Source organism: Coturnix japonica, chromosome 10, assembly GCF_054131305.1.
Source record: "Coturnix japonica strain WE chromosome 10, WE-NBRP24, whole genome shotgun sequence".
NCBI classification, from domain to species: Eukaryota; Metazoa; Chordata; class Aves; order Galliformes; family Phasianidae; genus Coturnix; species Coturnix japonica.
Genome location: NC_140672.1, coordinates 12,876,392 through 12,891,438, shown reverse-complemented (window position 1 = coordinate 12,891,438; position 15,047 = coordinate 12,876,392). Strand labels below are relative to the sequence as shown.

The window sequence follows — 15,047 nt, the reverse complement described above, 5'->3', positions numbered from 1 at the left end:
AGCATTTTAAGCTACCACAAGTTGGTATTAAAACAATTTTACACAACATCTTCTTGATAAAGTTACCTCAGTTGCTTCTTTAAGTTGCTCAACAGACTCATCCAATTTAATCATCTGCATTTCAAAGTCTGTAACACACAGAAAAGGTTGTATTACATAAGTAGCCAATAGATAGTTTATTAAGTAATCAATTTTTCCAGATATTCTAATGTTTAGGTAGCTTTTGAACAGATTAATTAATTTGCATGTGGTCTTCACTTATTGGGAGTGATTCAAAAGTTTTCTATATTTCTTGGAACGAAAACATTGCATCAACAAGACATAAAGAAGAGTAGAGATTACAATATAAAAGTAAAAATCAAGATATAGACATTTAACCCCATACTTACGAAAGCGTAAAGCTGCTAGTTGCAGTTTAAAGGAGAGGGGGGAAAAAAGAAAAGAAATAACCAAAAACTGTGGAATTGCTGAACCTGAATATACACAAGGAACAAACTATCACTTATCTACAGGCTATGGTTCCAAAGGTAGAACATCTCCTCTAATTCCTACTCAAACTGGTTATTTCTCTTTTAGATTAATGAACTATTTCTGTCTTCTACCTTTCACATCGCATAACTCACCTTTGTTCTTCTGCATCAGCTCTTCTTCAGTTTTAAGTAGTTTGGTGTTTTTCTCTGGTAGCTCTTCTTTGGTCTCCATCAGTTCAAAGTTAGTTTTCTCCAGCTGCTTTTCAAACCAGCCAATATCTTCCTTCGGGTCCCCCAGGGATACAATGGAACTATGTGCTGCCTCAGCTTGCTCTTTAATATCCATGACATCATAATGCACAGAATCAAGAATGCCCTCAGGATCAACACAGGTGTCAGGCACTATGCTATGTTCTCCACCCTGAAACGTAATTTATAATCAGTTAAAACTGGTGAATAGCTGACTACATAATAGCTGTTATTTCTACAGATAGTCTGGATAGCCACTATGAAGACAGCCATACAAGAAGTTTTTAATTTCAGCTTCAAAACCCACCTCACAAATTCACATACAACATGACAGTGATTCGTATGGGGGGAAGATAAGTGGCATTCTAGTAACAGCTAATATATTTTATAGTATTTGATGACCACGCTCCCTTTTTTTTTTTTTTTTTTTTTTTTAAATATTACCCCAGATTGATCTCCTTCAAATTTAACGTACAAGTTCGGACTCCCCTTTTCTTTGTATACAGCGTAAATTTTCATTCTGTGTTGCAGGAACAAGGAAAACGCCCAAATTCCCAAAGCTTTCTGAAACTGTTCTTAAGGCTCAGCAACTATTCCTGCTAGATGAAGAATAGATGTATCTTGCTCATCATACAGCAACACAGCATGCACTTCTTTGTAAACAGCCTTGTGTTTCTATAAGATGTGCCCATAACATTTAAATAGTAAAAAGGAAAATATTTAAGAAAAAAAAAAGGAAAATATTTAAGAAAAAAAAAAGGAAAATATTTAAGAAAAAAAAAAGAAAAATACCAGGGTGTCATGGTTTAATAATTTTGTAATTTTGCTATCAGTATTCCACATCATAACATCATATAAAGCATGAATAATTTTACTGCTCCCGAACACTTGCAGTATATTGATGATATTGTCATGTGGGGCTATACAGCAGCAGAGATTTTCAAGAAAAGAAAACAGATAATCCAAATTCTTTTGCAAGCTGGTTTCGCCATTAAGCACAGCAAGGTGAAGGGGTCTGCCCAGGAAATCCAGTTCTTAGGTGTAAAATGGCAAGATGGGCATCGACACATCCCAGCAGATGTGACTGACAAAATCACTGCTATGTCTCCTCCCACCAACAAGACAGAGACCCAATCTTTTCTGGGAGTAGTGGGCTTTTGGAGAATGCATGTCCCAAACTACAGCCACATAGTGAGCCCCCTCTATCAGGGAACACGGAAGAAGAATAATTTCTCATGGGGTCCTGAGCAGCAGCAGGCTTTTGAGCAGAGAAAACAAGAGATAGCCCGTGCCCTGGCCTTGGGGCCAGTACAGACAGGACAGGATGTAAAGAACATCCTCTACACTGCTGCTGGAGAGAAAGGTCCCACTTGGAGTTTGTGGCAAAGAGCTTTAGGAGAAACCCAAGGCCAACCCCCGGGACTTTGGAGTCGAGCATATAAAGGGTCTGAGGAGTGCTACACTCCAACTGAGAAGGAGATCTTAGACATGTACGAGGGGGTTTGGGCTGCTTCTGAAGTAGTTGGGACAGAGGTTCAGCTCCTTCTAGCACCTCGCTTGCCTGTGGCCCCCCTGTCACGGACACAGGTAGATTTTTGTTTAAACCGTGACAACTACCCAGAATGCAGCATAAGGGAATTTTTGCCTAGAACTCTGGAGGACTATTTTTAACTCAGAAAGGTCAGAGATAGAAAGTTCACACTGATTTCTGGGTCACCAGCCTCACCGTACATCAGCATTTTTGGTTTTTAAATGATACATAAAGTTCTCAATGGCACTGCTCTAGTCGGTAGTTCTTTCCCTTTCCGTGCAGCTTGCTCTGTGCATGGCTTGTGAACCGCTATTCAGGCCAGACAGCTGCAGCCCCAAAGACCTGACTGAAGACAGCAGGCTTCTCTGCAATTAAAAAGGCAAAACAGAACAATGTGATACAGAAGTTGAGACATTTCCAGTTGCTATCAGATTTTTAAAGAGGGATAAATAAATCTTTACCAGTACTGACGACACCAATATAGAACCTAAAGTGGTTTCATGTTTGTTGACTGAATGCACTTTATGGAATTCTGAACTAATCAGTAGGAGAATACAGGGAACAGGAGGGACAGCCTGCATTGCCGTGGGTGGGACTGATATCATATGAAGTAATTGGGATGCAGCTCTTCTAAAGCTGGAGAGCTGGCATTGCCCTCACATGGAGCAGAGCTCATACAGCAGGCCACAGGATTAAGAGGATAAGCTGCTGAACACTTTCGATTTTCCTGTTTTATTGACTCCTTTTATCTATCTTCTATTTCACACATCAGATGTTTATACTGGGGAAAAAACTTCCACCAAATGCAAAAGAAAGGAGAAAGAGGAAATCCTTCAAACTCTGAGCGGATAGAGTAAAAGAGCTTAATTGCTGGGGAGAGCAGATTAGAATCACAGTACCCTTAGAATTGGAAGAGACCCTTAAAGGCCATCTAGCCCAGCTCCCCTGCAATAAAAAGGGACATTCACAGCTAGATCAGGTTGCTCACAGCCTGGTCATTAGTCATCCCAGAGGCAAAACACACACTGAATGATCTCTCCCTGCAGTCATAAATCCTTAATTCCATAAATCACTGGAAGAAAGCCCATCATGACTTTGGTGGCTATCTGAGCCCTAGAGAGGTGAGCTTTAGAAGCAGGACTGCTGCACAATAGAATGAACTGGAGCTCCTTAGCATCTCTTACATCCAGGAGGGGTGTGATCAGACCCACCTATCACCTTCAGGTGTGCTTTCTGATACCTTGTCTGACTTCACTGTCACTGTGCCAGCATCCTCAGGCTTAACCTGCTTCATTGTCAGTGTGCAGCAATTGCCAATGTTCTTCATGTCATTGTAAGTGTTGGTGTAAAGGAACCATTCAGGAACCATTCCACGTCCTCGTCATCATGGGACAGCTCGCAGGAGAAGACAGCAGAGCTCTCTTCTTCAATTTCCACATCCTGCAGGTGCTTCGTTACTTCTACATTGCGGGCTGTGGGGAAACAAGGTGAACTGTTACCACTGTTACTATAAATCATACTGGGATGTGGTAGAATAGTTGGACTAGATGATCTTTGTGTAATCTTCTCAGTGAAGATTATACATTTATAAAGTTAGCAGTAGAGAACGGCATAAATCAACCTCAAGAAGAGAAATCTGAGGTGAAATAGGACATGGAAGAGACCACCCTCCCTGCTCATACCTTCAGCTGTCAGCGTGGCCTCAGTCTCTGCAACTCCTGCCTTGCACTTGTACACATCAGCATCATCGGGCTTCAGCTTCAGAATCTTGAGCTCTGCTGAATGCTTATCCCTCTTGATCTTGTACTTCTCAGAGGGCTCGATGGGTGTGTGGCCCTTGAACCATTTCACAACCTTTGGAGAAGGCCTGAAGTCACAGGACAGGATGACAGAATGATGTTCCAAAGCTGTCTTGTCCTCCAACTTCCTGGTGATTTCTATATGGTAATCTGCAAAGCAGGGCTGGAAGAGAAGAAAGGATGAGGACAATTGGAAGAAGAGGAAAGTCTCTTGCGTCTATTCCATTCCAATTAATGTCATGTTCACAATGGTTTTTTGAACCACTCCAAAGATAAAACAAATGATTGTCTATAGGGAATGCCATTGACTACATATCTATAAAGTAATACTGTATATTATCTACCAAATGCAAGGTCCAGCTCTTGTTCTGTGCTTATTAAATTGCTCCCATTTGTTGAGGCTTTTATTCAAATAAGAGTGAGTTGAAAATATAACAAGTAATTTAGGATGTGAATGGAGACTCTTACACTGGGGACAACAGCAGATAAAGCAAAAGCTTGCAAGTTTCTTTCAGATGAAATCAATGACAAACTGCATCAAATTTAGGTGCTACCAAACTTAACCTTGTCTAGTTCAGAAATACAATTAATTTCACCTGATTTGACTTCTTTGCTATAGCCAAGGACAAAATCTCAGCTCTGTAGATCTGAATAGTAAGCACATCACAACTATTCAAACAGATCTTTTACTGAGATGCAGCTGTCTCATTTAGTGTCCAACGACTTTGAACTGGAAATGGAGCAGACCCTCCAGACACACACAAAATATTTCAAAGAAAGCAGTGAAGGAAGACTGTACGTTAATTAATTCTTCATCTTCATGATGTAAACCAAGCCAGGATATGTTACCTCTGACAAGCAGATTGGCTGTGGATTTTGATTTGCCAATTGAGAACTGAATCATGCTTGTCATATCAGTGGTGGTTTTTGCTATGGCAAGCTGGAGGATGGTGCCTTCTTGCTGCATAATCAAGTTTCTGCCAGCCTGTAAGACTTCCCCACATAGGAATACCACTTGGGAGGTTTCACAGATGGAATGGATATCTCGCATTCAAACTTGGCTTTTTCAGGCTCAGTCACATCCTCATCACACAGCTCCTTTACTAGATTAATGGATTGCTCTTTAAGAAGGATGGAACAAGAGAAAGCAGAGATTTAGAAGGAATGTAAAAAACCCTTACATTATCACCCTACTTACTCACATCAGCATTACTGCACATGAACACTACACCTATCAGCTCAAAATGCCTTAAAACATCATTAAAAATAATATAAAGAAAGGAATGTTGTTAAGAAGTCACATGAACACTACACCTATCAGCTCAAAATGCCTTAAAACATCATTAAATAATATTATAAAGAAAGGAATGTTAAGAAGTCAGACAATAAGACTGACAACCTGAAGAGAGCCCAGATCTTCTGATTCCCAGTCCAACATCTAAATCAAACCATGACCTTCCCATCCCAATATCAAACTCCTCGCATTACAAAATGGAATACAGGTTCAATGAAACACAGACATTGATAATTACTTTGGTTAAATACAGCAACTTAGCTCAGAACAAGTTTTCTCCTAGTAAAGGTCTCTGTAGCTCAAAAGTAATGACTCTACTTAGGAGAAATTCATTTTCCAGGATGTTCTTGCCCTTATAACGGTAACAGTGGCAAAGCTGGGGACTGAACTCTTGAGTAGTGTGCTAACTCAAATGTCTCCCTTTTCTTTATCACACTTAACATCATATATATACCCTAACATTGTATATATTAAAAAAAAAAAAACAAAAACAACCCTGTGCTCTTTTCAAACAGCAAGAGAAAATGAAGAAAAAGTCAAGCTATGTTTTTTATCCCTCAACGTTCAAACAGAAATCTGAAGTCTAAACGTAGAAAATCAACCTCCTAAGAAAATAATCTGTTTTACTTAGCAAAAGTAAATTCCAAAAGAGAAGCTGGATATTTTGTGGGCAGAAAGGTAGGTAGGTAGGAGTTTTTATTTCTGTGAAAGGTCCTAGTGGTGTTTAACTTCCTTGACATTAAAGCAAAGGATGTTAGCTTGTTTATAACATAAGATAATTTAATCAAAATCGTCATCAGAAGCATAATTACCTTTAACTGTAAGATGGGCACAAGATTCACGAGATTCTGCCTTTTCTGCTACAGATTTTATTTCTGCTGCATCCTTGACTTGGACACGTGTGTAAGTCAGCGAGTAGCTCTTTCCTGAAGCAGAGAACCACAGAGTCACTAAGGCTGGAAAAGACCACTAAGGTCATCTAGTCCAACTGCAAGCTCATCCCTACCAAACTGTGCTCTTGAGAGCAAACCCACAACTACACTTGGCTTCCTTGAGCAAAGAGCTCTGAGGCACATGGCCAGGCTGAGCATCATCCATCTGGTTTCACAGCATCACTGCCTGTTCTCTCATGTCAATGAAACCACCCATTCCCCCACGTCCACATCCCCACCAAAGTGTAATCTAAACATTGGCTTCTACAAGGACTGACTGAATGAAGCCACTGTCACCTTCAAAGTACCTGATACAGAAGGATCACACTCACTGTCAGACAAAACCTCTTCGGAGAGGTGAACTGACTGCCCTGTTCACCCCCACTTTGGAAATAACTGCACTCATTTCCTACCTGCTCCCAGCAGTGTGGGATGGTGGGATAGCATCACACTTCCCACACTAAGCACCCCACCATGTCACTTGTTCCACCCTAACCTCAGTCCCAAAACAAAAGGGGAACTCCCTTCTGAACCCTCTTCACTTCATTTCAGATGTCTTATATGCTTGATCTCCAACCCACCCCCCACTCAGGAGAAAGATCCCCCTCTTACACCCTACCATCTTGCCGCATTCTGATGTTGTCATCAGCCTTCAGCTTGTTGTCATCTTTGTACCACTGGCTCTGAACCTCATCGTGTGAAATCTCAGAGAAAAGATGCACTCCCATATTCATTCAATTCCACATCTTCCAGTGGTTTAACAATCTTGATATCTCCAGCTGTGAAACAGTAGAGATATATTTGTCAGGGTATTTCCAGAACTGAGTGCAGCATCTTTTCCTTACACATATTTGCATAGAAAATAAGTAGGATTATGTTTTATTCTAAACCATCATCCATTCCTGAGTCATTTCTCTCTTCAACACAGTCAATGCATTATTGCCCTTGAACTTAAAGATAGACTTACTAGCTACAATGGAGCTCCCTGCAAACAGTTTTCTTGGAAACCAGAATCTCATTTATTCTAAAACCTTTCAAGCAAAATTAAGGGTAGAAAAAGAATAGAATGGAATGAATCTTTAAGGTCATTTAGTTCCAATCCCCCTGCTATAGGCAGGGACACCTCCCTCCAGACCAACTCTTCTCCTCAGGGTCAAGGCTTCTCTCAAATCATTCTCCTCTAAGCCTGTGCCTGTGCTTGGGATTGCCCTGACCCAGGTGCAGGGCCTTGTACTTGGCCACACTCAAGTTCATGAGGCTGCCAAGGGCCCACCTCTCCAGCCTGTCCAGGTCCCTCTGGGTAGCATCCCTTCCCTCTAGCACATCAACAGCACCGCTCAGCTTGGTGTCATCTGCAAACTTGCTGAGGCTGCATTTGATTCCACTCTCCATGTTGCCTACAAAAATGTTAAATAACACTGGTCCCAACACCACCCTCCACCTTGACACTGAGCTATTGACTGCAGCTCTCTGAGTGTGACCATCCAGACAGTTCCCTATCCTGCAACTGGTCCATCCATCAAAACCATTATTCTCCAGTTTGGTGACCAGGATGTCATGCAGGACGGGATCAAATGCTCTGCACAAGTCCAAGTAGATGATGTCAGTTGCTCTCCCATTATCCACTGATGCTGTTACTCCATCATGAAAGGCCACCAAGTTTGTCAGGCATGGCTTGACCTTGATGAAGCCATATTGGTTACCACCAATCACCTCATCTTTATTTTCCAAACTATGCCAAGGAGAACTAGACAGAACTCTACAATGTCGTGTCACTACAAACCTGTCTGAATCATTGGCTTCTCTGCATGCTCATCACTAGTCTCTCCTTAGCTTGTGTGCCCACAGTGTATGGGGAATGTCAGCCACAAATCTTACCTAGGGGACATCTTTGCTTCAAAATCCCTTGAACATCACACAATCCTTTTTAACTGTCCAGGTCTGCACTTATTTGTGTCAGAATCAGACCATATTTCTGTGCTGCTATTTCCCTTTCCTTCTGAAGGGCCTGGATACAACTTGGATTAACCTCAGGAGCAGAGTTCCTGTATAAAACAGCCAGTACTGAAACAGCAACCCAACCTGGTTGCAGACTGAGAGAGAAAATGAGAGTTCACCGCCTGTGAATAATGAGACTTCTCTTATTTCCCTGGGGAGTAATGCCCACTTTTTTACTTTGACAGAGCTCCTTCCCATCCTAGAAGGGAAAATATCAAGTCAAATCTACATTAGTCCTTCCATCTCTGCACTGAGTAAAGGCAGCCTTCACATCTATGCTTAATTCACCCAATTCCCTAGAATTAATGGAACTGTACTTACTGGCACATATGCTGAAGCTTAAGCACAGTGCAGTGTTTTCAACATGTAGGAATGGCTATAGAACATGCATAAATTCTGGCTGACCTATGACAGCTTAAAGCACTGCAGAGGACTGTTAACAAGCCCGTTTGGACATCACCTTGAATAAATGACGTTATCCCCAAGTAAGGGAAGGAACAGCTGAGCACCGGGGAGGTACACAAAGGGCCAGAGCAAATTCTCACACTGTCAGGTGCAAAGAAAACTGAGATTTCACCCTAAAACCCAGTTCACAACAAGGCTACAAAATCCTGGCTGAGAATTTCTGAATGCTCACCAGTTGTTTCCAGCTCGAAGGTCATCTTCTGGCCAGCAGCCTCGCAGATGTATTCTCCAGCATCTTTCTTCTCCAGCTGCTCCACAACCAGACGCCGTGTTTTGCCCACACATTCCAGTTTGAACCTTCTGGAGGAGGCAAGCAGTCTTCCATCCTTGTACCATTTTACTTTGGTTGTATCCTGTGCTACTTCACAGCTGAGGGAGGCACTTGCTGCCAGGGCAGCACTCACCTCTTTCTGCACTTGCTCCTGGTTTATAAACACAGGTTTTGGCTCTGAGGGAAGAAAAGAAAAACAGAAGGACTGAAATGAGACCATCTTGCAGGTTTGTATGTACAGGTTGGAACAGGTTTAGGTTACCACTTGTGCCCAAACTAATAGCCTTCACTAGAGAATATCAGCTCTTCTGTTGAAACAAAGTGTCAAATCTAGGCAAGAAAGAACCTAGGAACTGAAGGAACCAAGAGGGTCCTTGAACACCATCCCATGGTTGCAAGTCACTATGCAAACATACTGAACCCAAAAGAACATCTGACCTGCAGGCAACCAAAACCTGAGTTCCTTTTGCTTAAGACCCACTGTGAAACATCAAAACACATAAACATGTGATAGTCAAACCACTGGCTGCCTTTTCATGACCCAGAACAGTACTCCTGGCTTCCTGAACAGACTCCTCATGGCCTCTACCATTGCCACAACTGTGACTGTCAAAGGCACAAAGGAAATATGCTCACCAACGCAGTCCTTTGTTCTTTGTGTGTGATTTGCAGATATCTATCTTACTTTGAGCTCTGGGAATAGTCAGCTCTACCAGGTCTCTTACTGTGAGTAGCAGACTCACCTATCCAGATGCAGCCTCCAACATAAAGGCATAGTAAAAAGGCAGTGTACTACTAGGAGAAGTTCCTGCTTCTCCTGCCATGAAAGGCTGCACGTAGAACATGCACTCCAGCCTCACTGCACATACTTATCTTAGTCAAATGTTTCGGTGAACAAGAATTACAGTTTGAGATCTCAGGCACAGGAGAGATTTGAATAATATCTTGAATATTGCTTCCATTGTACATATATCAGTAATTATTATTCTACAGACAGACTGAAACAGGTCTTTGTGCCATACTAAATCCAAATACTTGCTACAAACCCAGGCAATCAAGTATAGGGGAAAAACCTCAGCACAGACTACTGCAACTTGATCACTGTATAATAGAAACTAGATTTTACTTTACTGTTCAATGCTGTATTTCAGACAACACCTGTCTTACCTGTGACATGAATCTTGAAGGTGAGTTTCTGGCCAGCAGCCTCGCAGCTGTACTCCCCTGCATCTTTCTTCTCCACCTGGCTCACCACCAGCCGACGCTGTTTGCCCTCTGACTCCACCTTGAACTTCTTGCTCGAGGTGATCAGTTTCCCCTCCTTGTACCACTTCACCTCCGTCTTCTCCTGGGTCACCTCGCAGCTCAGCGTGGCATTTTCTGTTGGTGCAGCCTTCACCTCCTTCTGCACCTTCTGCTTGTTGATAAAGGCATCCTCTGCTTCTGGAATTGAACTGGAAAACATTGGGTAAAATATACATTAGATATGAGCAACTTGTGACTGGAAGACATTAAAAGTTGCTTCTATGTTGTATTGGACCATTTCCTGGAGCAACTCTGCTTCACAGTGTTTATCACACATTATAATGCATCCTCAGAACAGTCCCTATGGTCATCCCATCCCTCTGGGTAGTCTTTACTATCAGCTTGGACTCCTAATTTTCAGATTTCTTCTAATGAAGACAATGACATATCTTCATCTGTTTGTCTTTTTGATATTGCTCCACTCTGCACTGGAGATCAGCCAAATACAGCTCAATTATGAAGACCTCAAAATCAGGAAACCATAGAAATTTAAGAGCAGAAAACCATCTTTTGACTCTACCCTTTGGTAATGATATAGCCCTTAATATGGTGAATATTTGGCCTACATTAGATTTTGTAGCTCAGTTTTATGCATAAATCATGGTTTTGTACTCACAGCAACCCCTGATTCTTCAGAGAACTGGCTGAGGTCATCTCCTCTTAATACCTAACACATATAGAAGAAAGTGTTTAAAGCCCACCTTACCCTTTGTGTCAACAAATGGAGTTAGCATCAGAAAGATATCAAGTGTAATTAGTTAGGCATACACACTTCAGTTAAGGTGATTCAGTTAATCACTTTGCTAAGTGGGATCAATTGATACATTGAATCTGTTATTGATTACTTTAATGACTGTTTTATCTGATTCTCCTTTTACCAACAACTGGATGCTGAGAGCGTTCATGCTAGTTCCTATTTGAGGCGTGGGAGAACAGATAAACCCTAAATAAATGGGCTTCCATTTCTATTCCATGGTTTGCCCTACAAAAGGCTGTAGAAGTGCAGAATATTTCTGACGCACTTACATCATGGACTTCTCTAGTGCTAGCCAGCTTCTAACAGCAGAGCAATTTTGAATAAGCTTCCTATGCTTGTTTGGGTCCCAGGAAAGATCCCAGGGTCCTGATGCTGATACCAAGACAGAGGCTCCAAGCATGAATGCAGGACTAGCAGTTGTGAGGGGGATTGACATTGCCTTTTATTTGCAGTGGAGACATGGAAGACCACTCATTCAGATCATTCATGCAAGCATATTCAGGCATACCCAGCTCAGGTGACCGGGAAGGCTCCTGCTCCCCAGCAGTCATGGCAAACCCTTCCAGGACCTGTCCCCTATCTCCTTCCTCCCCGCTGTCACTCTGTGAAGCCTTCTGCTGCCATCCCTTTCCCTTCCTTCATGACTTTCTCCTCTGCATGCTGTCTGAATTCTGAGTGGCAGCAGCTGCCCAGGAGGGTAAGTTCAGCTCAAGTTCCTGTGCTGCTGACCGTTGCAGTACGTGCAATCCCAGGATTCACACCACAGCTCTACCACCAGCACTGCAGTCCACTGAAGGCGAGGGAGCAGGGCAGCAAGCCAATGCAAGAATGCAGTTGATACACTCTACATTTGATCTCCCTGCTTGTATTGACTGCAGAAGCATCATTCTCTCTGCCCATCTTCAACAGCCCCTGTTTTGACTGATGATTTTCAGAGAAGGTTCAAGTTGGATGTTAAGAAAAACTTCTTCTGAAGAGGAATGGTGATGTGGTGGCACAGCTTTGCAGGGAGGTGGTGGGGTCACCATCCCTGGAAGTGTTCAATAACCATGGAGATGTGGCACTGAGGGACGTGGGCAGTGTGCATGGTGGGATGGGTTGAGGCTGGATGTGGGGATCTTTGTGGTCTTTTCCAACTGCAATGATTTGATGAAGATCAGAAGGCTTGCTTATTAGCAAGACAACAAACATGGCCTAGACCAACCAGGTGATGCAAAACTTCTCACAAATGCAATGGAGCTTTGGCCCACTTCAAATAAGGATTTCAGCATGCACCACAAATACTGAGATAATTAGATGGCAGAATCAGCCCTTTTTACTCTAGTTTTCTATAGGTTTCCAAGGTGTGCAGCACTTGTTTCTTTTAAGCAAGAAGGTCTAATCTGCATCCCATAATGCTCAACACTCAGCACCTAACATTCAACATGTCCTTAAAATGGGATTGTTCTGTGCTACCAGTGGAACCCTGGGGTAGAGGAACCCTGAAAATCTTTCTGAGTGCAATGGTAAGAGGAGAAATTAAGACTCAGAAAGCCATTGCACTTTGGGAGAAGCTAGTAAGATGAGGATTTCTGTAGTGAAAGAGCCAACCACTCCAAGAGTACTCATAATCCCTCCTGACTTTCACACCACATCATTTTGCAGTGAGGGCTGGACTTGCACGTCATGTTACAGTGGTACACATGAGAAATACAGCAACGGTAGCTAGGCAAGCACTCTCCACGTATGGCAGAGGAGGAGGTATTACATTACCCTGTGCAGCCATGAGCTCATCCGGTCTGAAAGAGAACAGAAAACCTTTGGTTTATGAGGCAAACAGCTAATAATAGCCCTCAGCTAGCAAAATTCAAGTGTAAAAGCACTACATTGCTGTGTTTTCTCCCTACACCTCTGCAATAAGACGTGGGCTGGCTTTGGCTGCTGAGGATTAACTTGGTTGATTCCAGCTGTTGCCATAGTCTTTCTGTCATCGTTCATATTTCATTTTCTCTAACAGATACCTCCCAAATCTACCCTGTCTGTAATCCACTCTTTGCTGAAACTGCCAGTTTCCTGAGCCAAAAGCATGAGCTACACAACTCACGGAACAGATCCAAAGGCCCCAGAATCACATCCACGTGGTGTGGGAACAGTAAGAGCTGATGGTTTAGAGTCTACACCACAGGCAGCAGCAAAACTGTCTACTGCAGGAGCAGAGATATATTGCACACCAGGGACTGAAGGAGCAGAATGCCCCAAGATGGAGAGAGCAAAGACTGCAACCTTTACAAGGGAACAGAACGCAAGCTATGCCCTGCAAGGACACCAGGTCTGTGTGAGCAGAAAGGCAGTAGACTCCCAGTACAGTTGCTCCTCCACATAGCTGACCAAATGCCAAACCTTGACCAGGATTAAGCTCCAATGTGTTCACTGCCATAGGAAAGAAGAGGAGAAAACAGATTCCCTGTCCTGATCAGCTCAGAATACAAGATAAGAACTGTAAAGTTAACAGAGAACAAGCTGACTTACGAGCAAAAACCAGCAGAGTGCAGCTACAAATAAAACAGAAGACAAACCCTCGTCATCAGCCAGCTCACTAATGGTCACTCAGAATGCAGCTGATGTGCCCATGACTATCTGGAGTCTAAGTTAAAATTTACCAGATCTTGTGCAAAATATACTGACACCAGAGCAATCTCTACTGCAGCTGGAGTGAGAGATCTGCCTCCATGCTAAACTCTGAGACTAATGAGAAACGTACAATTAGAAAGGTATCAATGGATTCATGACTGGTCATTACATTTACAGAACATGGAACGAATGGTCGTCAACATGGGATTCAACAAACCAAAGGCAAGTGCAATGCCTCTGACTAAAAGTTCTTAGGACACCAACAACCAAACCTCAGTGCAGCCACAGTAGAGAACTGTAACTACTACTGTTGAAATATCAACTGGTAGAGCAGTGTTGCACATTGTACAAATCACAGTTGGACATCTATGGACAGCTCATTATAAAAGTAGTCGTAGGGGAAGAGCTGGATGAAACACTGTTAAAAACAAATAATCATTTTAGCTGCACGTTTGTAAGCATTTCTTTTCATCCTCCCCAAAACAGTTTCATGGCAGAATCAAGAGGACACATTCACACAGACGTTTCCACAGCCAGACTATGGAATAATCAAAGAATATCAACCAAAATGTGTTTCCTACCAGTTACATGAATCTTGAAGGTGAGTTTCTGGCCAGCAGCCTTGCAGCTGTACTCCCCTGCATCTTTCTTCTCCACCTGGCTCACCACCAGCCGACGCTGTTTGCCCTCTGACTCCACCTTGAACTTCTTGCTCGAGGTGATCAGTTTCCCCTCCTTGTACCACTTCACCTCTGTCTTCTCCTGGGCCACCTCGCAGCTCAGCGTGGCATTTTGAGTCAGTACAGCCTTCACCTCTTTTTGTACCTTGTCCTTGTTTGTAAACACGTCTTCTTTCTCTGCAGGGACATCACAACAGTCACACCGTTTTGCTGTAGTCTGCTGCAGAGCTAACTCCAGTTCCTCGTTTTCACTATACTTGCCCTTCACAGAGAGCATCGTGATGCCTCATTAAGACAGGAAAATACTTTCCCCTCTATTTTGCCTTGGGAAATGATAAGCATTTCATTTCATATCACATCATATCACATCATATCACAAAGCTAAACATTTTGCAGTCTGATAGCAGATTTGGACATGAGATTTAGAACACCTGCATGCACTGCTGAACCTCCTCCCTTCTCTTTTTTTCTTCTCATGTCTCTCTACATTTCCAGTAAATCAGAAGGGAATGGCCCTCTAGAACAGGTTGCCCAAGGAGACTGTGGATGCTCCATCCCTGCAGGCATTCAAGGCCAGGCTGGATGTGGTTCTGGGCAGCCTGGGCTGCTGCTTGGCAACCCTGCACATAGGAAGAAGGGGGTTGGAACTGGATGAGCACTGTGGGGCTTTGCAACCCAGGCCATTT

General features: G+C 42.9%; 2 protein-coding genes across 2 annotated transcripts; both read right to left on the bottom strand.

Annotated features, from left to right (window-relative positions):
- Positions 1 to 3,843: 3,843 nt before the first annotated feature.
- LOC146759377 (obscurin-like) lies at positions 3,844 to 5,168 on the bottom strand. The gene is made up of 2 exons (XM_085510364.1): positions 4,899 to 5,168; positions 3,844 to 4,199 (listed from the first exon to the last, which is right to left on the bottom strand). The coding sequence occupies exons 1-2, from the start codon at positions 5,098 to 5,100 to the stop codon at positions 3,844 to 3,846; spliced, it is 558 nt and encodes a 185-aa protein (XP_085366490.1). The 5' UTR covers positions 5,101 to 5,168.
- Positions 5,169 to 6,539: 1,371 nt separating this feature from the next.
- Positions 6,540 to 11,096, bottom strand: LOC146759376 (myosin-binding protein C, fast-type-like). The gene is made up of 3 exons (XM_085510363.1): positions 10,931 to 11,096; positions 10,177 to 10,463; positions 6,540 to 6,583 (listed from the first exon to the last, which is right to left on the bottom strand). Exons 1-3 carry the CDS (start codon positions 10,966 to 10,968, stop codon positions 6,540 to 6,542), a joined length of 369 nt encoding a protein of 122 aa, XP_085366489.1. The 5' UTR covers positions 10,969 to 11,096.
- Positions 11,097 to 15,047: the final 3,951 nt, after the last annotated feature.